The sequence below is a fragment of the Mastomys coucha genome, unplaced genomic scaffold (genome assembly GCF_008632895.1).
Source record: "Mastomys coucha isolate ucsf_1 unplaced genomic scaffold, UCSF_Mcou_1 pScaffold4, whole genome shotgun sequence".
NCBI classification, from domain to species: domain Eukaryota; kingdom Metazoa; phylum Chordata; class Mammalia; order Rodentia; family Muridae; genus Mastomys; species Mastomys coucha.
Window position 1 is genome coordinate 21,223,355 of NW_022196910.1, and position 23,868 is coordinate 21,247,222.

At 42.9% G+C, this 23,868-nt stretch overlaps 1 protein-coding gene across 1 annotated transcript in view; it reads left to right on the forward strand.

The window, feature by feature from the left end:
* The window catches only part of Ntn4 (netrin 4), a 114,288-nt gene that overhangs the window by 27,967 nt on the left and 62,453 nt on the right, over positions 1-23,868 (forward strand). The window contains exon 3 of the mRNA XM_031349127.1: positions 18,319-18,597. Within this exon, the coding sequence (XP_031204987.1) occupies positions 18,319-18,597 (279 nt within the window). The remainder of the gene's footprint in view (positions 1-18,318; positions 18,598-23,868) is intronic.

Consider the following 23,868-nt stretch of genomic DNA (forward strand, 5'->3'; position numbering starts at 1 on the left):
TACTGCTGGGAGATGGCTTAGTTAGAGTGGCACTCTTACTCAACCATCGGTAAGAGTGCTTGCTCTGCAAATGTGGGGATCTGAGTTTGAATCCCCAGAACCTACATATAAAGCGAGGCAAGGCTGCATGTGCATATAACTCAGCATTGAGAGAAGAGACCCTCAGATTTGGGAAGCTCACGAGTCACCCAATGTTGTCAAAATGGTGAGCTTTCCTTCAGTGAGCGATCTTGTTTCAAGGCAATAATGCAGAGAACAAGAGAGGAAGATACCCATTGTCCTGCTCTGGTCTCTACATATGCATGTGGAATGTACACACACACACACACACACACACACACACACACACACTCAGGAGGAATAACTTATCCCACACAAACTAATTTTACATCACATTTAAGTCTAACCTATCTTAGAGAAGTACATAAAAATCTACCAAGTAATAATCTGAAATTCACAATGCCTAATCTCTAAACAAATATTATCAAATTAAAAAAAAGTGGGCCAAACCAGTAGAAAAATTAATAGAAATATACCCAGCCAAAAACAAAACAAAAAAATAACAACTCCTCCCCCCATAGCCTATAGAATCAGCAGACAAGGGCTTCCAAGCAACTATTGTAAGTATACTCCACATATTCAAGACAACATGAACCCATTGAAGAGAACCATGGCATACATGAAAAACATCCAAATAGCAATTCTTGAAATGAAACACATAATGTCCAACATGAAAAATCCCACATGCCACAAGGCATTAAAAAGAGATTATGTAGTGCAGGAAAAAAAAATGTCACCAATAGAAACTCTAAAAGAATGAGGGCAGAGGCAAAGAAGACTGAGCAAAATAATAAAGTAACATTGAGCCTCAGGAGAAGATCGGGTGTTCAGAGATTCATGCAATTAGAGCCTCAAAGTAGCAGAAAGCGAAAAAGCAAAGGGATGGGAAAACTTTCCCAAGCAGGTGACAGCTGCCAATCTACAGACCTCAGAAGCTCGATGAATCTCGGGTGAAAAAAGACAGAATAAGAAAAGTGCTGAAGCTGCCAATAGGATTCACGCAAGAAAAGGTGGCCATTTCATAAGTGATTCACTCAAGAAAAGGCAGACATTTCTAGCCCATGTAGTCAGACCTGTAGAACTTAAAAACAATATCAAGCAAGTCTTAAGAGCTTCACTAGTCAGTTCACATTGTTGTGTTTTATAAAAAGAGATTCAGGATATGTTTTGTAGAGCCAGGTATGGTGAGGTGGGAGGGGTGCCTCGACAGCCCATGCTAAGGCATCCCTTCCTCTGAGGTCCCAGTCATATGACAGATATGATATAGAATAGAGTTTATTTAGGACATGGGAAGGGGAGTTGAGAAGAGACTAGAGACAGAGAAAGACAGACAGAGACAGAGAGACAGAGAGAAGAGAGGCTGGCCAGGAGCACTTGGAGAGAGGGGGTAAAGGAGAAAGGAGAGAAGAGAATCAGGGAGAAGGGGTAGAGAGTGTGAGGAGGGGACAAACAGTCCATTTTATAGTAAGCCAGGCCTACCTGGCTATTGCCAGGTAACTGTTGGGTGGAACTTAGAAGGAATGTCAACCTTCTTCCATTTTGGTTTAATTAAAAAAGGGAAAAAGCTAGAAAGAGGTGATGGTGAAGCAGGAATTGGGTTGTTGTGATCTTAAGCTACTTCCTGCTGACTTTGGGGTGCCGTGCCTCTGGCAAACCTAAGAAAATGGGAATGAGGATGTTGGTCCAGTCTTAGGAGAGCTGGCTGTTTCCTTGCTGTCCAGGGTCTGTGGAACCATCTGAGGGTAGAAGGGGCAGGTCCAGTAGAAGTGTCTGTGTCTATGAGAACAGACTGGAGCTTCTGGGGGTTGCTTCTCTGGAGCTGTCCTGAGATTTTGTGTAAATGCCTGGATTTGGCAGGATGCTAAAACATATGTACATTTTAGAGGTAGAGAATAAGGTTAAGTATGCTTGGGAGAAAAAAATTTCTTCTTAGGTGTACATTTGAAAGTATATTCGAAACCCTTAGGTCTTGATGGTTGGGGTAAGGGAAGTCCCAATCCCAGGGAACAGGAGAATCCTATGCTCTGCAATAGGTAACAGGTAGAACTTAGACTATTGGCAGGTGTACATATCTAGATGGAGTCTGTTTGGTCCATGAGAAGTAGATCTGTGTGTGTTTCTTGGAGCTCATAAATTTACAAAAGAGATAATTTTTTTAATGGCATGAACAATCTTTAAGGTGAGCTTAGGGAAGACAAAACCCTTTGGGGAGAAGAAGGAACAAGAAGGGCTTTTTCTTTCTGTCTAGGAGACTGAATGTATATAAATTTAGTATAATGAGAAGCATTTTTAAGTTTATATTTAAGAGACAATTAAAGGAGACTCGAAAATTTGATGACCTTATGAATGTAATAGTTGATCATATAGTTTAACTTGAGAAATACCTATAACTAAAGGAAACTTATATTTGTAACTATGATAACTGATAGTATATTTAGCATGAGAAACACTTTAAGTATATAGTTAGAAGACAATCAAAGGGCTGGGCAGTTGTGGCTCACGCCTTTAATCCTTGCACTTAGGAGGCAGAGGCAGGCTGATTTCTGAGTTCGAGGCCAATCTGGTCTACAGAGTGAGTTCCAGGACAGACAGGAGCTAGGGCTACACAGAGAAACCCTGTCTCAAGAAAAAAAAAAAAAAAACCCAAACCCAAAAAACCCAAACAATCAAAGCAAAGCAAACCAAAACAAACCAAAACAAAAGAGAAGACAACCAAAGGAAACTTAAAATTTGAGCTTGTGATTATATAATCACAGTGGAATGGATCATACAGTGGAATGTTTTATTAGGATTAGGCAAATTTATAAGAACTTTATTGGTACATGTTAGGATAATGGCATAACAAGGGGAAGAAATATGAACCATTTAGTCACTGGAAACTGAGTTTAGAAAAGGGAGTAGTAGAAGGTTACATCTGTGAATGGTTACATCTGAATTTGTGTATCCTTTATCATGAAGTTTGTAAGCAAAGCAAGCCTATCAGCCTTTGATAAGAGACGTGGTAGTCTTAATTAGTTAACAAATTGACTAATGAGCTCATTTCTAGCTGTCAAGCTATACCTTAGCTGTCAATGTAGTCAGAAATCTGGGGAGAATAAATTATAATACAGATGTTATATATTTAATTAAATGACAGAGGTTAGTCTACAGTCCACTACCTGAGCAGATCTTCCAAGTCTTGTGGTCTCCATCGCAACTCAGGCAGAGTCAGTCTGGACATCAGGCCTAGAAACAAGAAACTTTTTCCTTTCGGGGAGGAACATGGGAAAAATGACTCACCTTGTCTTAGGCAATATGAGGCACTTAATTCTCTGGTTATCCTCTGTTTGTCCACAGTTTAGGCCAAGCCAAGGCAGTGGGCAAGGCAATGGAGGGTTGATTCTCAGTGGTTATCGTACCGCAATCCAGGCAGTCTTGTCGACATGCTCGTATCTTCTCAGAGACCTTGGGGGGAGGAGGTCACTGTTAGGCTTTGGTAGTCTCTGTCATAAGCTTAACCATTTAATGTTACATTTAGCAGATTTCTGACAAGATTGACAACCAGTGTCTTTTATGTATATCTGAGCTAGACAACCTGTGCTTGTTTTAATTATTTGTTCTAGAATGTATCTAACAAATAAAGAGAGCACATTGCAACTCAATGACAGTAGCAAAAAACAAACAAAAAAAAAAACAAAACAAACAAACAAACAAACAAACAAGTGTCAACAAGGATGCGGAGCAACTAAAGCTTTTCCTTATACACCCATAGCAGGAATACAGAAGGACGAAGCCACTTTACCTAAAGCCTGGCAGTTCCTCATCCACTTCATTCACCATACACTCTAAGCAGTCCCCCTCCCAGGAGAAACAGTAATTTAAGTTCTCATTATGACTTCTATGTGACACTTCAATGTGTAAACCCCCAGATGCCTCTCAACTAATGAGTGAATATTCCTCTATTTCTTTCTTGTTTCTGTTTCCTCATCCCAATTTCTTTCTTGAAACCTAACTGGAGCCTCATTCCCTCTGAGCTGTGGAAAGTATTCTGCACTCAGTAGGGTGTGGCAGCTCAGACCTTTAGTTCCAGTCTATCTATGTAGTTCCAAGCTAACCAAGGATACATAGTGAGACTCTTGTCTCAAAACAAACAACAGAAAATGATTCTGTATCCAACCAAACTGGGCAAGATTTCCACTCTTTTTTTTTTCCTTTAGATTAGCATCTACCATTGTTACCTTTTATTTTTATTTCTTGGGCTTCCATGGTAGAGAGGGAGAGAGAGAGAGAGAGAGAGAGAGAGAGAGAGAGAGAGAGAGAGAGAGAGAGAGAGAGAGAGAGAGAGAGAGAGAGAGACAGAGACAGAGACAGAGAGACAGAGACAGAGAGACAGAGAGAGAGACAGAGAGAGAGACAGAGAGAAGATTTCTATTCTAGTCCATTCATCCCTGACCCTTTCTTATATATTTCTTCCTGGCTCTTTTCTTTCCATCTTGGCTTCTCTTCTCTTGACCCACCCTCCCTCAGCAGCCTCTACCTAGGTTCTTCTCTTAACATGTTAATTCTCCAGAAGGGAGACTTCAGTCTCATGATCATCTATTTTCACTCTCTAAATAACCAGAGTTAGCAGAATTTGGACTCCAACAATCTGGGTTCAGGCATTAGTTGAGTCACTTCCCAGCCACATGACTTTGAACAAGTTAGCATTTTCTCAGAGTTTCTCTATCTGAAAGATGAGGATAAATAGCACCATAACCTAGGGGTACTTTAAGGATGAAATGAGATTAGAAAGAAAGAAAGAAAGAAAGAAAGAAAGAAAGAAAGAAAGAAAGAAAGAAAGAGAGAGAGAAAGAAAGCAAGGAAGGAAGGAAGGAAAGAAAGAAAAAAGACAGACAGACAGACAGAAAGCTAGCTATTGGTAAACTAAAAACCATTGTCAAGTATGGCTGGGTTTTAACAAATAAGTATTTGTAATATGGGTTACAGTTTGCCTGTAAGAGCAGAGGAAGTCCCCAGTGTCCATACAGCTCATAGTCTAGAGAAGAATACAGACAATTAGACAAATTAAGAGCTAGGCAGAGTAACTCCCAAGTCCAGAAGTCTTGGAAGTCTTGAAACAGGACATAGGAGGGACATCTAAGGTGGGCTCTTGATGAGGAGGGACAAAGAAGCCAACTTCCTGAATAAACTGATACAGGAGATGAGACCTGTAAGACAGGGTGAGTTGGCCAAGTCACAGGGTAAGTCATAAGTGACAAGGACAGAGGGGTGTTCCAGATAAGGAGCAGATTTGGAAGGGAGCATTCTAGGAACAGAACGAGCTTCAGTATGGGAGAGAAGGGCAGGTAAAAACCAGGAGGTCATCTGTACATTCCCATCATAGAGCAAGCAACTAGAAGGTCCAGATGAGCCAGGATGTGAGTGAGCCAAGCATGCTCTTAAGGACGCAGGTCATCAGTATTAAAGTGTTACCCAGGTAGAGAGACAGAATCTGAGAGGCTTGTCAGTAAGTCCTAGACACTGACTGGCATTCACTGATTGGCCTGTGTTTCAAAGAAAGCAGAGTGCCCAGGGAAACACTACATGCCAGTCATTTTTTTTATTTAAAGATTTATTTATTATTATAAATAAGTACACTGTAGCTGTCTTCAGATGCACCAGAAGAGGGTGTCAGATCTCATTACGGGTGATTGTGAGCAACCATGTGGTTGCTGGGACCTTCGAACTCAGGACCCTTGGAAGAGCAGTCAGTGCCCTTACCAGCTAAGCCATCTCACCAACCCCATGCCGGTCATTTTATTTGTTAAGTGTAGTGACTTTTTTTTTTTTTTTTGGAAGACATCTTTACATCTGACACTTTTGTTTATAAAAAGACACTTCACGGCTTTCTCGTGGGCTACACAGGACTGAGTATTATCTCTTCCCCCAAGGATACAGTCAATCCCATCCACTATTAGGATAACAAGTAGAGGTGGAGCTAGCATATGCACTGTTTCCTAATTCCACAGAGCAGCAGTGGATAGCTGCAAAGGGTAAGGGAGAATTAGAGGGGAAAACTCTTAAATGGGAGCCTGGAATACTTTCTGGTTCTTACAGTCACTGAGCAGCTGGCTGGTCTTGTGAACCACTCTGAGCTTCGCAGGACTGTATCCTTGGTCCTAAGTACTCCTCTGCTGCCAGAGTCCTTTGATTCTGACGTCTGACTTAAAGGAACCACTAGCATTCCATACTGATTGGGGGATTTGGGGCATTTGTTTTCAGTGCAATCTTTGTTTTTATTTTGCTCCTCTGCTGTTTTCTTATCCCTCCCGTCTGTCCTGTCCTTCTCCTTCCCTTTGAAGATACTTCAGAAGGGCCCTTTCATCGCGCTAAAACCGTAAATATGCCCTTGAAACGCGCAAAGAAGCTTTTGTGTACTTACAACAGGAGGTTATTATCGGACAAGTAAGTCACTTGAGTGCACGGCATTCCTCAGCCTGCTCCACGGAGAGCTTTATTGGGTTATATTGTCCTATCTCAGCAGATAAGACTCTCCCTCTCTAAAAGGTGGGTTATCTGATGAAGCAGGGTGCCTCATGCTCCAGGGGTGTAAGCAAAAGGATTCTGGTGCTGCCCAAAAGTCAGACTTCTCCAAGACAAGTAGGTGCCTCACTTAGAGTGTTACACAGTCAAGGACAAACGTTCTAAAATTAAACCAACCAGCTGTTCCGACAGCAGACACCCACGTGCCAATTCTGCCGTCCTTCGCCTTATCTAGCCTTTCAGAACTCCCACTCTCTGTAAAGCCCGAAACTTCATAGACTTTCCAAGAGGAACCCTATCCACAAAGGCAGGATCCTGTTGTGGGGCAGATTAGGGCACCTCTCCTTCTCTCAGAGAGCACATGCTCTCTACACTTTTCAGTTGGACGCCAAAACCTTCAGCTGTGATGATGGCGGCAACTGGCTTCAGAAGGCAACGGCCTGTATGTAGTCTTCCTCGTGGATGCTAAAGAATACTCACAAGTGTGTGTGTGGATGGAGAGATGGTTCCTGGGTGTGGCTCTACTGGAGGGCTCAAGTTCAGCTGTAAGCATGTAATATGTCAGGCTGCTCCGGGGGAACTGACATTTCTGGCCCTCTCAGGTATCCATCCTCACGTGCATGTGTATACCCACACACAAGCACATGGTTAAAAATAAGATAAATCTTCTTTTTAAAAAAGGAAGAAAACATTTGTTTTTCATGTCTTTTTGTATTTACTAACTGCAACTAGGCTCTTGGTTTTATTATAAGACTTTCAACTGAGTGTGGTAGCATATGCCTGTAGTCCCACCCCTTGGTCGGCTGAAGCAGGAAGGTGAGAGTGAGCTGGAAAGCAGACTGGGTTACATAGTAAAACCTCATCTTGAAAAGCCAAAAAAACCCACCAGGCACCTTTAACCCTAATAGTTAAGAGAAAAACACAGGTGGATCTCTGAGTTTGAGGCCATTCTGGTCCACAAAGAGTATTCCAAGATAGCCAGGACAACACAGAGAAGCCCTGTCTTGAAAAAGACCAAGGGGAAAAAAAAAAAGAAAAGAGAAAAGCACCAATCCCAACAACAAACCAAACAACAAAAAAATTTCCAATGTGTTATTTCTACCAATTTATATTTTAAAAAGTGATAGCCCATATGCAGTTTTACCATTTTATTTTATGAAAGTTAAGTTTTCTAGGGTTTTGCCTTTAACTTTTCAATCAGGGTGAATGAAAAAAAAAATGAGGTTCATCATCACTTGAAATAACTAAATACCAGACAAGATTTGTGAAGCAGTATTTGTTATGATATAAGGGATGGATGCCATGAAGTCACACCAAACAACAGATCCCACATGGGGGGTTTACTAGGGAGAAGGTATACAGAGGTATCAGCGAGGGTGGAGGGAAAAGGGGAGCGAAGAGAGGAAGGACTGGCTGTTTATCCCAAGATGTATCGAGGATCTGCTACCCATGGCAACAGTAGGAATGTCCTGTCTTGGCAGCTGGTGATGATGTATCCTGCTGTTGCTGGGTCCCTGGGGCAGGTGGTGAAGATGCCTGATAGCTAACAACAGTTTCAAGGCCTTCGGACATCAGGTGGGACAGGACAATAATGCTTGGGGTAGGCCCTGAGATCACCTCTCTGACTGTCTGGAGACAGTGACTGGATGCTGATGCAGGAAGGAGGATGGAGCCTGATGGAGTGAGTTCAGAACCTGTGAGAAGTAAAAAAGAACTGTGAGAGTCCAAGAAGGTCAAGACAGCTAGACCTCAGGAGGATGGAGTTCCAGAAAGGAAACAGACTTCCAAAGGTCGTTCTCAAACCTTCAGCTGAGTACTGATCAACACATATGGGATAAAACTATCACTGGGTGTGGTGCCTCACACCAATAATCCTAACACTTGGGACACAGAGACTGAGGCAGGAGGATTGTGCTGGTTCAAGGCCAGCTTGGGTTATACAGTGAGTTTCAGGCTAGCTTGTACCATATAGAGTGAGACTCTGTTTCAGGGCTACTACTGGTCACAATTGTAACTGTAATACAATTAAATTGAAAAACAAAAACTACTACCTACACCACAGAAACCACCCTCCCCACAAAGAGCAGAGGAAACAGTATCTACAGGTCACAACGGCTATGTAGAACCAGCATGGATCCTGTAATTCATTAGTAGAATTAATTAGTAGAATTAGTAGCTAGTGAGGTTTCATCACCTCTGTAGAGAGGTAGAATGTCTCCTTATCCTGTCTTAGTCACTGTTCTATTGCTGTGAAGAGAGAGCTTGACCAATGCAACTTACAAAAGAAAGCATCTAATTAGGAGCTTCCTCACAGTTTCAGAGGGTTAGTCCACCACCTTCATGGCAGGCAGGCAGGAATAGCACTGGAGCAGTAGCTGAGAGCTACATCCTGATCCACAGACAGGAGACAGAGACGTGTGGGAGAGAGACTAGACCTAGCATTGGCTTTTGAAACCTCAAAGCCTACCCCTAGTGACACACTTCCTCCAACAAGGCCACATCTCCTAATCCTTCCTAAGCAGTTGGCCAGCTAGAAACTAAACGTTGAAATGTATGAGCCTTTGGGGCTATTCTCTTTCAAATCACCACAGCTAGTAACAAGTATAGAGGGCTTACCTAATGAAATTGAAAGTAAGCCTCAAAAGGATCCAGCTTGTGTCAAGTAGCTTGACAGCATCTTGGGAGAAAGCTCAGGACGACCTGAGAGAAGGGATCCAAGAAGTTTAACAAAACACAAGAAAAATACCCAAAGCTACATCACAACTAAATTGCTCAAAGACCAATAGTAAAAAGAAAAATCTTAAAAACCAGCCAGAGCAAACCATAACACAGTGTGTGGAGAGGAACAAGTCTGGGTGAGAAGGCTTCTGCCTTCATCAATGCAAGCAAGACAGCAGAGATGGAATCTAAAGGAACAGAAAGAATTCTATACCCAGCAAAACTTCCTTTCAGAATGAAGATGGAATGGAGATTTTGTAGACCTAGAAAGGCCTCCCGCACCCCTTGAAAATCGATCACTGGCAAATTTGCATTTCCAGGAAATGTTTTTTGTTGTTGTTGTTTTGGTTTGGTTTTTTGAGACAGGGTTTCTCTATATAGCCCTGGTTGTCCTGGAATTCACTCTGTAGACCAGACTGGCCTTGAACTCAGAAATCCACCTGCCTCTGCCTCCCAAGTGCTGGGATTAAAGGTTTATGCCATCACTGCCTAACATTTCCAGGAAATGTTAAAGGACACTCTTCAGATAAAAACAAAACAAAACAACAACAACAACAAACTCTGATACTATATCACTATCTAGAGCTACGAAAAGGAGAAAATATCAAAAATGGAAAATGTAAACACATGTAAAATTTTGGTTTTATTTTTAAATTTTCTTTAAGGAGGGCTATCTTTTTAGTTGCAAAGGTATCAATAGTATATCTTGGAGGTTATAATACGTAGAGAACCAAAATGCATAACAGCAGTACCACAAAGGACTGGGGAATAGGAGTGTATTGCTATAATTTATTGTACTGTAGTTGAGCCGGTATATGTGATTGTCCTGGTTAGGTTTTAGTTGATGACACAAGCAAAAGGTAGCTTAATAGTAAAGTCCCTGTTTAGCATACAAAAAGTCCTGGGATCATTCCCTAGCACTGAAGGAAAATATGTATCTTATAAAGCAATCATTTTTCAATAAGTTCAATATTTGAACAAAAAGGAGATAAATAAGTTCCTGGATTAGTCAGTCTAAAAAAAGACAGAAAAAGACAGCAGAGAGTAAAATATAAAACAGTAGGTTTTAGGGACTGGGGAGATGGCTCAGCAGTTAAGAGCACTGATTGTTCTTCTAAAGGTCCTGAGTTCAAATCCCAGCAACCACATGGTGTCTCACAACCATCCATAATGAGATCTGATGCCTTCTTCTGGTGGTCTGAAGACAGCTACAGTGTATTCATTTATAATAATAAATAATCTTAAATAAAAACAGTAGGTTTTGTTGTATGAAACAGTAGAATGAAATAGGCTAAAACACAGTTTCATCAACCATCACATTAAGTGTTGAAAGGCATAAATATCCTTCTTATAGGCATAGATTATTAGACTGAATTAGATGTTCAAAAAGGTCAGTTGAGTTGTCTACAAGAATCCTGCTTAACTATGAGATCAGACTAAAGGAAAGGATAGCAGAAGATATATTTCTAAAGGAAGGGAGCAGATAATAAAGTAGACCAGATCAAAGATAAATTCAGATAAAGGAATTCATTGTATGAATATAACAATCCTATTTATGAACTCCAAAACAGTGAAATACATAAAGCAGAAGTCACACATACACATAGACATAGACATGATGGCTGTTATAGTTGGAAAGGTCATGACCCTTTCAAGGAATTTTTATCAAGGTAGACCATATACTGGACCATACATACATAACACACATGCCAATAAATGTGATGTGGCATCATATAAATGTTCTCAGGCCACAAGAGAGTAAAATTAGAAAACCAACAACAGAAGACATCTTGGGAAGTCCACTAAGTATTTGGAAATTAACATATTCTTGAATAACTCACAAGTCAAAGAAGAAATCAGAAGTATGTTTGGACTGAGTGAAAATGAAGGTGCAGCCTATGGAACAGCAGGAGGAACTAAAGATGCTCTCAGGGGAGAGTCTCACAGCAGCAGGCTCAGGTTCTACACTCAGAAATGCTGTAGGAAGAGCAAGTGAGCCAGATGGTAGGGCTTGCCTTTAATCCCAGCCCAGCACTTGGGAGGCAGAGGCAAATGGATCTCTGTGAGTGTTCAAAGCCAACCTGGTCTGCAGAGTGAGCTCCAGAACAGCCAAGGCTGATGTATTTCACAGAGAAACCCCATCTGGAAGAGAAGGAAGAGGTGAGGAGGAGGAAGAGGAGGAGGAGGAGGAGGAGGAGGAACAGGAAGGATGAAAGAGAAAGGAGGAGGAAGAGGAGGAGGAAAAAGAAGAAAGAGAGAGAGAGAGAGAGAGAGAGGGGAGCAGGACCAGGAGGAAGAGCAAGAAGGAAAAAGGAGGAGGAAGAGGAGAAGTAAGAGGAAAAAAGAAAGAAAGAGAGAGAGAAAGAAAGAAAGAGAGAAAGAAAGAAAGAGAGAAAGGAAGAAGAAAGAAAGAGAGAAAGGAAGAAGAAAGAAAGAAAGAAAGAAAGAAAGAAAGAAAGAAAGAAAGAAAGAAAGAAAGAAAGAAAGGAAGGAAGAAAGGGAAGAAGAGGGAAGGAACCCTAATTTGAGCAAAAGCAAATAACAGTAAGGAAATGAAACTACAATGGAACCAAACGCTGTTACTTTGAACATAAAAAAACAAAAAACAAAAACAAAAACCTTATATGCTATAGAAGAGAAGGAAGCCATAAAGTCATTATGAAATGTGACACATATTTTACATAGATATTAATAAATTCAGTGTTCATGGTGATTCTCATTATGAGTATGTAGTTTTATCAGACTGCACATGACATATATGAAACCATCAAGGACCGATTCAATAGGAGGTTTTAAAAGTTAAAAAAAGAGCACAACTTGCTTTCTTAGTTCTAAGTCTAGTCCCTGTTTGACTGCTCTTTTTAAAATGAAATTTGAGGAACAGTTCATTCATTCATTTGTTTGTCTAACAGTAATTACAAAATGCTATCATGTGCTCGAGACTAGGGGGCAGGCTGAGATGCCATAGCTGTTAACCAAGACGCCATAGCTTATTTAATCCCAACTCTCTGAATGCTGAGTCTATTGTATACAGACAGACAACAAGACACCAACAATGAATCCCTGAGCAAGTGCGATCCTGGAGGAAGATCCGAGGGTATCCACAGGATGGGTGACCAATGTGGGCTTAAAACTGAGAAGTACTATCAGTTTTTAATGTGATAACCATTTCTGGAGGGCACACTGATTTCCTCCCCCCCCCCTTCCCTTCTCCCTCTCCTCCCTCCCATCTGCCTACACAATAGGCGTGAAGTATCTGGCAATATGTAAGACATTTTTGGAAGAACAACTTCACCTTTATGCACCTGATGCTTATTTAATCCTTATTCATTTCATTCTGCTTTAAACAATTCCCAGTTCAAAGCACAAAAAATACATAGAATGCTGGTTTTGCTCATTCTCAATATACTGCCTCATTTAGGGGTGATTTGTTTGTTCGTTTGTAAGAGACAAGGGGTTTGTTTTGGCTCAGGGTACAAGGAGATAAATTCCATCATGGTGGGCAAAGCTTGGCAGAAGGAGAAAGAGGCTGCTGGTCACATTGTATCAGCTGCCAAGATATCATGGGCCATTCAGCTGCAGGGCCCATCCCTAGTTACCAGCTTGCTCCACTTAAGTCTTGTAGATGTGAAAATTCCAGAAAAGAAAGAGAATCTGGCCCATTCAGGGCTCTTTAAGGATTACTTCCTAACACTAGGGCATAAGAAGAACCTGACCTGAGGATCCACAGCCACAGGTGACATGTTAGGGATCCTAAGCTCACAGGGCTCAGGCAAGCCCAGGGTGATGGTGCAGGCCTTGAATCCCATCACTCAGGTGGCAGAGACAGGTGGATCTCTGTGAGTTCAAGGCCATCCTGATCTACATAGTGAGCTCCCAGGACAGTCAGAATTACATAGTGGTACTCTGTCTTGAAAAGCAAACAAACAAAGAGAAGGAGGGGTATCAGGCAAGACCAGGGGAAAGGGTCCAAGATACATTTGGAAGGACAGATAGTTTTAAACGATGCATTTTCTTTGCTCTGCTGGTTTTACTTGGAAGTTAGGAAAAGGTTGTGGAAGTGCACATTTCACTTACAGTGTTGTTCATTGTATTTGGTTACTCAGGGAAGGAAACAGCTTCATTGCCTAACAATAGCAGCCTCGCTAAATAAATTATGTCATCTGTACAATGCCATTCTAAGCAGGTTTGTATTTTAAACCTTACGCACCATATCTCACTCTCTCTTCTGCATCAGAATCAGGCCCACTGAAAGTCAGATTGCTCAGCCAAGCTTGCAGAGTTGCTGATGCCATTGGCTTGAGAGAGGGCTCAAGAATTTGCTTTCCTAACACATTCCCCCAAGGACTACACTTTCAGAACTATTGATGTAGAGGCATAGTTCTTGACTTGGAAGAATACTTACCAACTGTACTTTTTTTTTTTTTTTTTTTTTTTTTTTTTTTTTTTTTTTTTTTTTTTTTTTTTTTTTTGCTTTTTTGCATTATGTACTGGAGTTTAGGGGAAAAGATCTTATTGAGTTCATATTCCTGGCTGTCTTTGGTGAAACAAAGTGTGGGCACTTAATTGTCTTCTAAAGTCTGAACGGCATACTTTTCTGTAATGAGTAGAATGCCAATAACTAAAACACAATAAAATTACTTCATTTAAGGAAAAAGAATCAAGAGGCACTGGGCACTGATTCTAACAGGCTGGAAAAAGGCTTAGTCTTGCTCAGGAGACCTTGCTCCTAGCTCTAAAAGTGCCCTTGTTGGGAGTATGTATTCAGAAGCAGCTAGAGGCAGATCAGTGATGGGCACACCCACGGGCACCTACCCTCTTCATGGGGAGAAAACAAGAAGAGGCTGCTGGGAAATGGAAGGCTTCCACAGTGCCTCTCTTCTCTCCAGTAGTGGCACACAGGCTTCTTCTGGGTGGGACCCAAGGGCCACCTGCCAGGGCTTTGCAGCATCTGGATTGGCTCCCTTTTTGTTTCCTGATATAGGCTAGATCCCCTTCCCAGAGTATCAGATTAAGGTGTCTCCTCTCTGGGAAAAACAAAACAAGATTTCATGGTTTAAATTCCCATTCCCTTTTGTGTCTGTGGCACTGCGCTGTCTCCTTTCCAGCATGCAGCCTCGGGGGGTCATGATGTCCCTTCCCTGCTGATATCAGCGTGCCAACTGTGGAGACATGCACACCCAGCACAGAGCCGCCATTCAGCCGCCCTGGGCTGGGTTCAGGAAGCAAAAGGGCCTCTAAGTTTCCCCAAACCTTGACAGATCTTCCTCCCCCTGTGCTGGTGCTAAACAACTCTCAGGGTGAGATTGGTGGGGTGGGGAGAGGGAGTCAGGGTCCATGCCAAGGATAAGCACGTGGCCGGAACAGAGCTCAAACAGTGCCACCAATATCCAGGAAAAGGAAGGGTGGGCAGACAGGACAGAGCACACTACCAGCTCCTCAGTGGGCACTGCTTGCCCAGCTCCTGCCTGTCTATGCCTGCGTAAAGAGATAACAGAAATGCTGGTGTCTGGGGGTGACATGGTGAAACCCCATCTCATGTACAGTTTTTTCCATGATGCCTGCAGCTTTGGAGAGTTTTGTTTGTTCGGACTTTCAAAATATGGAATGTGTTCTGATTTCTGTCTTCAAAAAGCAAACTTTGGTCCTTCTAGGATGACTCTCAGTTAGATGACATAACAATTTGTTGGGAGCTTCAATGCCCCCTCTGCATCATTTTGCAACAACTTTGCCTGTGGGTAGAAATGGGCCAGAATCCTTTTAAGATGAAATTGGTCTAGGTTTGAGATGTTTAGAAATAACTAGACGTGCATACACTGGGTAGTTAGCACATGCAGCCTCTGCTTCTTGGTTTGTTCCTTCTTTCTTTCTTTCCTTCTTTCTTTCTTTCTTTCTTTCTTTCTTTCTTTCTTTCTTTCCTTCTTTCTTTTTTGGTTTTCAAGACAGGGTTCCTCTGTGTAGCCCTGGCTGTCCTAGAACTCACTCTGTAGACCAAGCTGGCTTCGAACTCAGAAATCTGCCTGCCTCTGCCTCCCAAGTGCTGGGATTAAAGGCTCGCAGTGGAACTCAACACGGGGTCTCCACAGGGGCTCTGGACACAGAGAGAGGGTGCTCAGAATCTCACTATTACTCAGGTGCAGAGGGTAATTTTGTAATTAAGTAACTTATCAAAAGATGCATTAAACAAAGCACCAGGGCAGTTCTTGTGACACTGGGACTATTCCCCAAGATGTTTTCAGTTTGCCACCTATGTGCCTGGTGCTTGTGGAGTCCTGAAAAAGGGATTGGCTCCCCTGACACTGGGAAGACAATGGGTCAATTAATAGCTATAAGACGACTTTCAGGGACTAAGTACTGGTATATAGGTACTGTTTATTGTTTAAGTACTATAAGTACTAACAATAAAGAGCTCCTAATAGACTATCAGGTACTAAGTACAAGTGCTATAAGTACTAAGGACCAAAATCAGACAGGGCCACTGAAAGACTGTGTTTTATTCTGAAGAAAGTGGGTCTTTGACAGGGCGGATGGCTAAGCAAGAGTGTGAAGTAATTCAGCTTTCTTTTTTATAATGGAAATCATTCTGCCTATTGTATAAAGGCCGAGTATCTTTTTTTTTTTTTTTGAGACAGGGTTTCTCTGTGTAGCCCTGGCTGTCCTGGAACTCACTCTGTAGACCAGACTGGCCTCGAACTCAGAAATCCACCTGCCTCTACCTCTGCCTCCCAAGTGCTGGGATTAAAGGCGTGCGCCACCACTGCCTAGCTATTGAATCTCCCACCAGGCACTGATATTTTATGGAGAGCAGTTTTATCCTCATGAACATAGAGACATGGCTCTTAAGAGTTGATTCCTGCCTTTTCGGGTGTTTGCTATAAAATACCTTTCTTTCTTTCTTTCTCTCTTTCTTTCTTTCTTTCCTTCCTTCCTTCCTTCCATGTGTGTGTGTGTGTGTGTGTGTGTGTGTATGTGGAGGTGGAGGTGGAGGTGGAGGTGGAGGTGGTGGTGGGGTGATACATGGTTTCTCTCTGTAGCCCTGGCTATCCCAGAGCTTGTTTTGTAGACCAGGTTGGCCTTGAATTCAAAGATCCACCTGCCTCTGCCTCCCAGAGCTGTGATTAAAAGCTTATGGCCCCATGTCCAGCCATTTTTTTTTTTAAATTTACAATGTTTTTTTAGTGTTCGGTTGCACACATATGTGTACACCACCTATGTGCCTGGTGCTTGTAGAGTCCTGAAAAAGGGGTTGGATCCCCTGACACTGGAGTTACAGATGTTTGTGAGCCACGATGGGGGTGTTGGGGCCTGAACTCAGGTCCTCTACAAAAGCAACAAGTACTCTTAACTACTGGGCCATTTCTCCAATCCCCTCCCCACTAAAATCCATTTCTAAAATGAAAATTTTATATCTAAAGCATTCCTTAAGAAAAATGTATTTTCCTAAAAAAAAAAAAAAGTCACTTGGATACATTTTCCTTAAGTGGCTGTTTTTCTGAAGTCTACATTTGATAATTATTTTTGCATTACTTAGTTACCAAAATATCTCTGCTTTTTATTTATTGTCGTTTTAAAAGTCCTTATAGCCCAGAAGATACAACACACCTAATGGCCAAAAGATTGCCTAAGATTTTATTCTATGTCTTTATAAAACCTGTATTATAATAAGCATGCATTCTAAATACTATTTCATGTTATGTCCTACTTCAGAATCTCTTCTCTCCCTTGGCTTCCATTGGTTGTCCTCCCCTATCAACCTTGCTCCTCCAGGTGACAGGAAAATTGGGGACTATGCAGCATCCATGCCCAAGGCACTATATGACCCCTGTATACTGCTGAGGGTTTATATGATTCTGAGCCTTCCTCCCACTAGCTTCCTTCTCAAAACTTCAGAGCCCGCCTGTAACCTACACAATAGAAGCAACCTGATGAACATAGTGTACTTAACCCGGAGTGGGGCACTGTCCGGCAGCTTGACCAGACACTTTCTCCTTACACTTGGGCATAAATGACTTCTGAAGTCAATCTGCCCAAAGGCAGTGCATTGACTGACTGACTGTGGGGATGCTCCTTTTGAAAGTGCCACAAACATAGAAGGCAGTTCCAGAGAAGGATAATTTTGTGTAATAGCAAAAATGACCCCAATTGCTAAGCAATTAGGTCTTTGGAAGGGTCAAAGTTCACTCAGAAATAGAGGGTCCTGGGTCTTGACTTTGTAGTTGCTTCCCACTGGTCCTTCCGTTTGATTTCTGACTAGGTATTTGTTTACTGAAGTGGTAGGCATTAAGCCCAGGGCCTTCCTTGTGCTCAGCACACATTCCGCTGCAATCACTACCCTTACTCTCTGTACGAGGCGTTCTGCTCTGGGAAGTGACACTACCTCTTTAGAACATGGAATGACTCAGATCGGATATGTAGCTATACCTTCTCACTGGCTCCTTGCAGCACAAATGACCCCACCACAGCCTTCCAAGGCCTCCCTCTCTGCATGTCTGTCTGTCATTTGTTTTCTGGTCTCCCTAGTCCCTCTTCCCTGGTCGCTGGTCTCCGGTCACACTGACCTTGTTAGTTTGGTTTTGACACAGGGTCTCTCTATGTTTCCCTGGCTGGTCTTGAACTCTTAGCTCATGTGATTCTCCTGCCTCACTCTTATTTGCCACCATGCCTGGGCTATTGTTCTTCCCCAAAATAAGTCAAGCTTGGCTTTGCTGCAGGGCCAGGAAGCTGGCTGTTTCTTCTGCCCAGAATGCTCGTCCCACCATCTCTGCATGGCCACCTCCATCTCATGAGCCAAAGCTCTGTTGCTTGTACACCATTCCCACCTGTACTCCAACAGGCAGTACACCTGTGCCTTAAAATAACAGGGTGGCTCTTCTCCAGGTGAGATCAAGGTCTAAAAGCCTCTGGTTATCTTATCACATACAGATAACGAAAAGTGTAAAGCAAACCCGGACTGCACCGCGCCAACAATCCGGGGCGTGCCCACAGCCTGTATACACACACACACATACACACACATATGGTGTTTTCTTCTCTTCACAGGTTATTTTCAGAGCCCTGTCACCACCATATGACATAGAAAACCCTTACAGTGCCAAAGTACAGGAGCAGCTGAAGATCACCAACCTCCGCGTGCGCCTGCTCAAGCGACAGTCCTGCCCTTGTCAGAGAAACGACTTGAACGCAAAGCCTCACCATTTTACACACTACGCAATCTATGACTTCATCGTTAAGGGCAGCTGCTTCTGCAACGGCCACGCTGATCAGTGTTTACCTGTGGAGGGCTTCAGACCAGTCAAGGCCCCGGGAGCATTCCACGTGGTAGGCAAAACAAACCGGAAGTTACCTTCTGCTTTGGGGCGATAGTCTTAAGTTCCCTGGGTTGGTGTCAGTTTCCTGACAGTGCTTTTTGTTTCCTTCTCTGCTACTTGCACCTCCCCCCCATCTCTACTCACCCCCAAAGTGTTATCCACTTGTGTTCGAAATTTCAGTTTTGGAATTATACTCAAGTATGATAACTAGATTCCTTAGAAATATCCAGGGTTTTTTTTTTTTTTTTTTTTTTTTAAATGCTGTAACCGTTGGATCTAAAATATAAAGTGAAAAGTATTGAGAAGTTGGCAAAATCCTGTTTTTACAGTATTATCACACACAAGTTACTTGTGGTGGTAAATAGGAACCGTTGTTGAGATTATGGAAAACAAGATCCTACATTCAGTATCTGGCGGCTTTGCTGTCCAGCCGTAAGATGAATAGCAGGTCTCTGTGAGGAACAGCCTGAACTCCCTTTACCCAGAGGCAGAGTTAGCCTGTCCTCCTTCTGTGTTCACAAGAACACAAATGCCTTCCTTCCATTTCCCTGCAAATGTTCGTGTGCTCACCCCACAATACCTACCATCTGTGGTCTCTCTTTGAGACTGTAACTTCCTGTGAGCTGGGCATGTGTTTTCAGGATATCCATATCCTCCGCAGGATCCAGCGTGTTCCCTGAGCTAGAAGCAGGAGCTCAATAAGTAAATATCAGAGCACAGGTAGAAGAAGGTTTTTAAAGTAGTGGGTTTCACTGTGACTTTTTTCACACCTGCGTGTCCTTATTTATGCTTTGTGCTTAGTCAGCCCTCCTCCTCCATTCTACCCCTCCCTACCTCTTGTTGTTTCCCCTCACCTTCCCCCTACCCAGAAGCCCCTTTCATGTCACATTTATTCTATTTACCCTCTCTTTAGAATTTTTTCCTCCACAAATAGTATCCTTTCTACGCCCCGTCCTACGTAGGCTTATAACATATATTGTCTGTATGCATGCATATATGAATATAAACCTAGATTCTGAACATGAGGGGAGGCATGTTACTATCTTTATGAACATGGCTTACTTCGTTTAATGTCATGATCTCTGCTGCTTCCATCCATTTTCCTGCAAGCACCATACCCTCATGCTTTCTGGGGGAGTAGAATTTTACAGTGTCTGGGCACTTTGTTCTCCTTACCCAGCCAGTTGCGGGCGGTCTTCCAGGCTGGTCTTCTTTCCTGGCTATCTGTATCCTGAATGCTTTCACCTCTTTAATTTCATGCACTCCCAAGCAAAGCGAAGGAAATCACAGCAGCAGCAGCAACAAGCCAAACAGAAGCCCTTTACATTAAGAAGGCTGAGTAACTTGGGCATGAGGGCATCTGCTTGTAATCCTAGCACTCAGGAGGCTGAGCCAGGAATGTTGCGAGTTCAAGGTCAGCCTGGGCTACATAGAGAGACCTTGTCTCAAAACACAACACAACAAAACAAAACAACTCAGAGTCTCTATGTAACACCGCAGAAAGGGTAGATTGCACAGTTCCTTTATCCTGGTCCTAATATAGGACAGGCTATCAGAGGTCATGGGCTGGTTCCCCAGCGGGACACGGTGCTGATAGGGATGAGTTTCTGGGGCACAAGAAGTTATGGGTAAGGTAACTCAGATGAATAGGAGAGAAACAATTACTTCTAAAAGTGAATTTAGTGCTCCCCAATTGAAAAAAAGGGGGGCACAGCTTTCTTGTAGCAAGTACCTACTAGTTTCTATGCAGTGAAAGATCTTTGAAATAATACTGCTGCAAATGAAGAGTGGAATAGTTTCATTTCTCTCAGTTAGTTTTCTTCAGGTACAACTCAAATAAAAAATGACCCAGATGCTCTAGAGACAAGCATCCACTCCAGCAGGGACACCCAACTTTTTGGCTGCTCTCAGCCAAATGCTGTAGTCTGCAAAGTTCATACTTGAGACCTGCACAGTCAACTGCACAAGACGGGGGAAGAAGTTCATAATATTTTAACCCCTTTTTTTTTCTTTTGTGTTGGACTGTATTTATAGGTGTAGCAGAATAAATACATGCTACATCTGTCACTAGAAAACGTGTGTGAGGGAGAATGTGCATACATTTCTGCCATTAAATCCTGGTGAATTATGGAAAAGCACACAGGCCCTTTGCTCCCTCAGCTGACTTGATATCCAAGCCATGCAGGACTACTCCAGAATAGAGTTCTGAGCAAAAGGACAGATGCTAGCCTTCCGGCCCCTAGCATATGACACAGAAGGGGGACTCAATGAGTATTTGTAGAATAAATAACCTTTTTAAACAACTGAGTTTCTCACCAGGCTTGGTGGCACCCACTTTTAGTCCAGTCACAGCATTTAGGAAGCAGAGGCAGGCAGGTCTATGTGAGTTTGAGGCCAGCCTGGTCTACAGAGCAAGTTCCAGGAGAGCCAGGGCTACACAGAAAAACCTTGTCTCAAAAAGCCAAAACCAACCAACCGAACAAACAGCTGAGCCTCTCTTACTACCCAGACTAACTTTCGAGAGCAGAGCTGTCATGTGCATGCATTAGAAAACAGCATTTCTTTTTCTTTTAGATAAGTCATCTGCCTGTAAACTTTCAAAGGTTTAGTAATCCTTCCTCAAAGAAACCTTCTACAAGTGTTTCTTCACTCTGTTGGGATCCATCTGGGAAAACTACTCAAACTTAGCAGGCTTCTTAATGAAACCTTAAAGTAAAATTATTCTAGACAGTACTCTGTCAGCAAGAGGTTCACCCAGAGATAAAAGGGAGCAGAGTAACTGAATAGGGAAGATCACATAGTGTCTGTCCTATCAAAGGGATGCTGGGGTGAGAGGTCTCATTCTATAGGACAGTCCTGGGGGACAGAGACCTTGCTTTTCTCAATAGCCTCAGGCTACTTTGAAGTTGAAATCAATTTCATTTGAAAAAAGTCCTAGCTTTCTGGTGTCTCTGAGTTTCTGCTGCAGTGGGGAAGCCCATTTTACCTTAACCAAGCATGTGCCCGACTGAGCCAGGCCAGGCAAGGCCAGGCCAGGCCAAACCTGGAGCCTAACCAGGGCAAGCAACAGAGACTGTCAGTGTCCAGAGATCTAGTGTCACAAGGATCCCTGCCTTGCCTTTAAAAACAGAACTTTCAGCCGAGGCAGTGGTGGCGCATGCCTTTAATCCCAGCACTTTGGAGGCAGAAGCAGGCAGATTTCTGAGTTCCAGGCCAGCCTGGTCTACAGAGTGAGTTCCAGGACAGCCAGGGCTACACAGAGAAACCCTGTATTGAAAAACCAAACCAACCAACCAAACAAACAAACAAAAACCCAGAACAATCCATAAGTACTCTACACTGAAATGGATGGATATATGCTTGAATGCAGTTTTATTTTTCACCTATTATTTTCTGAAGTGTGAAAACTTGATGGTGTAGCCTGAATGTTGCTTATCTGAAACACTTGATATCAGAAATACTTGGATTTTTGGAAAGTTCTCATATACGTAATGAGATTATGGGAATGGAGTTCAAATCCAAACATGAATTGCATTTGTATTTAATGCAGCCTTTATACACAGAGTGTGAGGATCCTTTGACACCATAGTTCCAGCTCATCCATGCGTCAGCTGTGACCCGTCACTTAGGTGACAGGTAGAAATTCACACTTGTGTTATCTTACTGTGCAGAAAGTCCTGATTTGGGATTTCAGAATTTTGGATTAGGGTATGCCACTCATTTTCAATGTGAAGTGTGGACTGAGGAGATGGCTCAGTGTTTGCTGAGTAAGCATGAAGCCGGCCAGAGTTTTGGTCCCTAAGTCCATGTGAAAAGCCAGCTTCTAGGCTTGTTTCTATCACCCTGTCAGAGGGAGGAGTAGAGATAGGTCGGTCCCTGACCGCACTGGCCAGGCATCCCAGAGAATTGCTGAACTCCATGTTTGGTTAGAGACTCTGCCTCAAAAAATTAAGATAAAGAGCAGCTGGGGAAGGTACCCCAGGTTGATCTCTGACCCACACATGCTTGCACATACATGAACATGTACACTACACACATATAAATCCTAAGTCTGGAAACAGTTGCCTCCTTTGATTTGCTGAGTTCTCATTCTTAGGTTGCTTAGTTGAGCAAAAGGCACATTAGAAGAAAAACCCCTGACCTTGGTGACACACAGCCACAAGGCCAGTTGTCTCTCTATGTGTACGTGTATGTGTCAACACCACTTACTATACGAACATGACTGAAAACAACTGGATTAATAACTTGTGAGTTTGGAATGGCATCTGGCCTGAACTCAAGAGATCTGCCCGCCTCTGCCTCCCAAGCCCTTGGATAAAAAGCATGCACTGCCACTGCCAGGTGAAATGCTATTCTTTTAGAGCCCACCTTGTTATAGGTATGTTTGTAAAAGTGTGAGTCTCAGGGCTGGAGAGATGGCTCAGTAGTTAAGAGCACTGGTTGTTCTTTCAGAGGACCCAGGTTCAATTCCCAGCATCCACATGGCAACTCACAATTGTCTGCAGGTGATCTGACACCCCCACACAGACATACATGCAGGCAAAACACCAGTGTACATACTGTAAAAATAAATAAATCTTCAAAACAAAGTGACTCTCTTCAGCACATTGTTTTTTGTTTTTTTGTTTTTTGTTTTCTCCATTGGAGTGGCTTGTAGGTGATGCAGATCCTTAGACTCTATCTCTGACCAGCTGTACCAGAAACCCTGTAGACAGGACCCTAGGATCTGTGGAGCTGAGAAGGCTTCCAACTGACTTGGATGCTTGCTGACATCTAAGGCCACTGGCTTATAGACTACGCTGATTCACACACAGCAATTAGTGTTCCTAGGATGAGTCACTATAACAAAGTCTGTTGGGCTCCCTGACTGGCTCTCCGATGGTTGTGAAACACCACGTGGATGTTGGGACTCAAACCCCAGTTTTCCACAAGCGCAACAGATGCTTCTTTGCCACTGAGCCATCTCTCTAGCCCCTTGGCTAGAATTCTTAATGGATGATGGAAGTGAACTGGGAAGTTAATGAAAGTGATACCTGCTTTAGGTCTTAAGCTATGTAAGACTGTAGTCATTCTCTGTCTTCAGAAGAAAGATTCCAGTAGGCAGCTCTAAGTGGCTTTCAAAAAGAATACCACCACCTCCTACTTCCTGTATCTACTCCAGGCACCTCCCCCCACCCACTTCCTGGATCCACTCCATCTAGCTCCCCCTACTTCCAGGATCTACTCTATCCACCTCCCCCCACTTCCCAGATTCACTCCACCCACCTCCCCCCACTTCCCA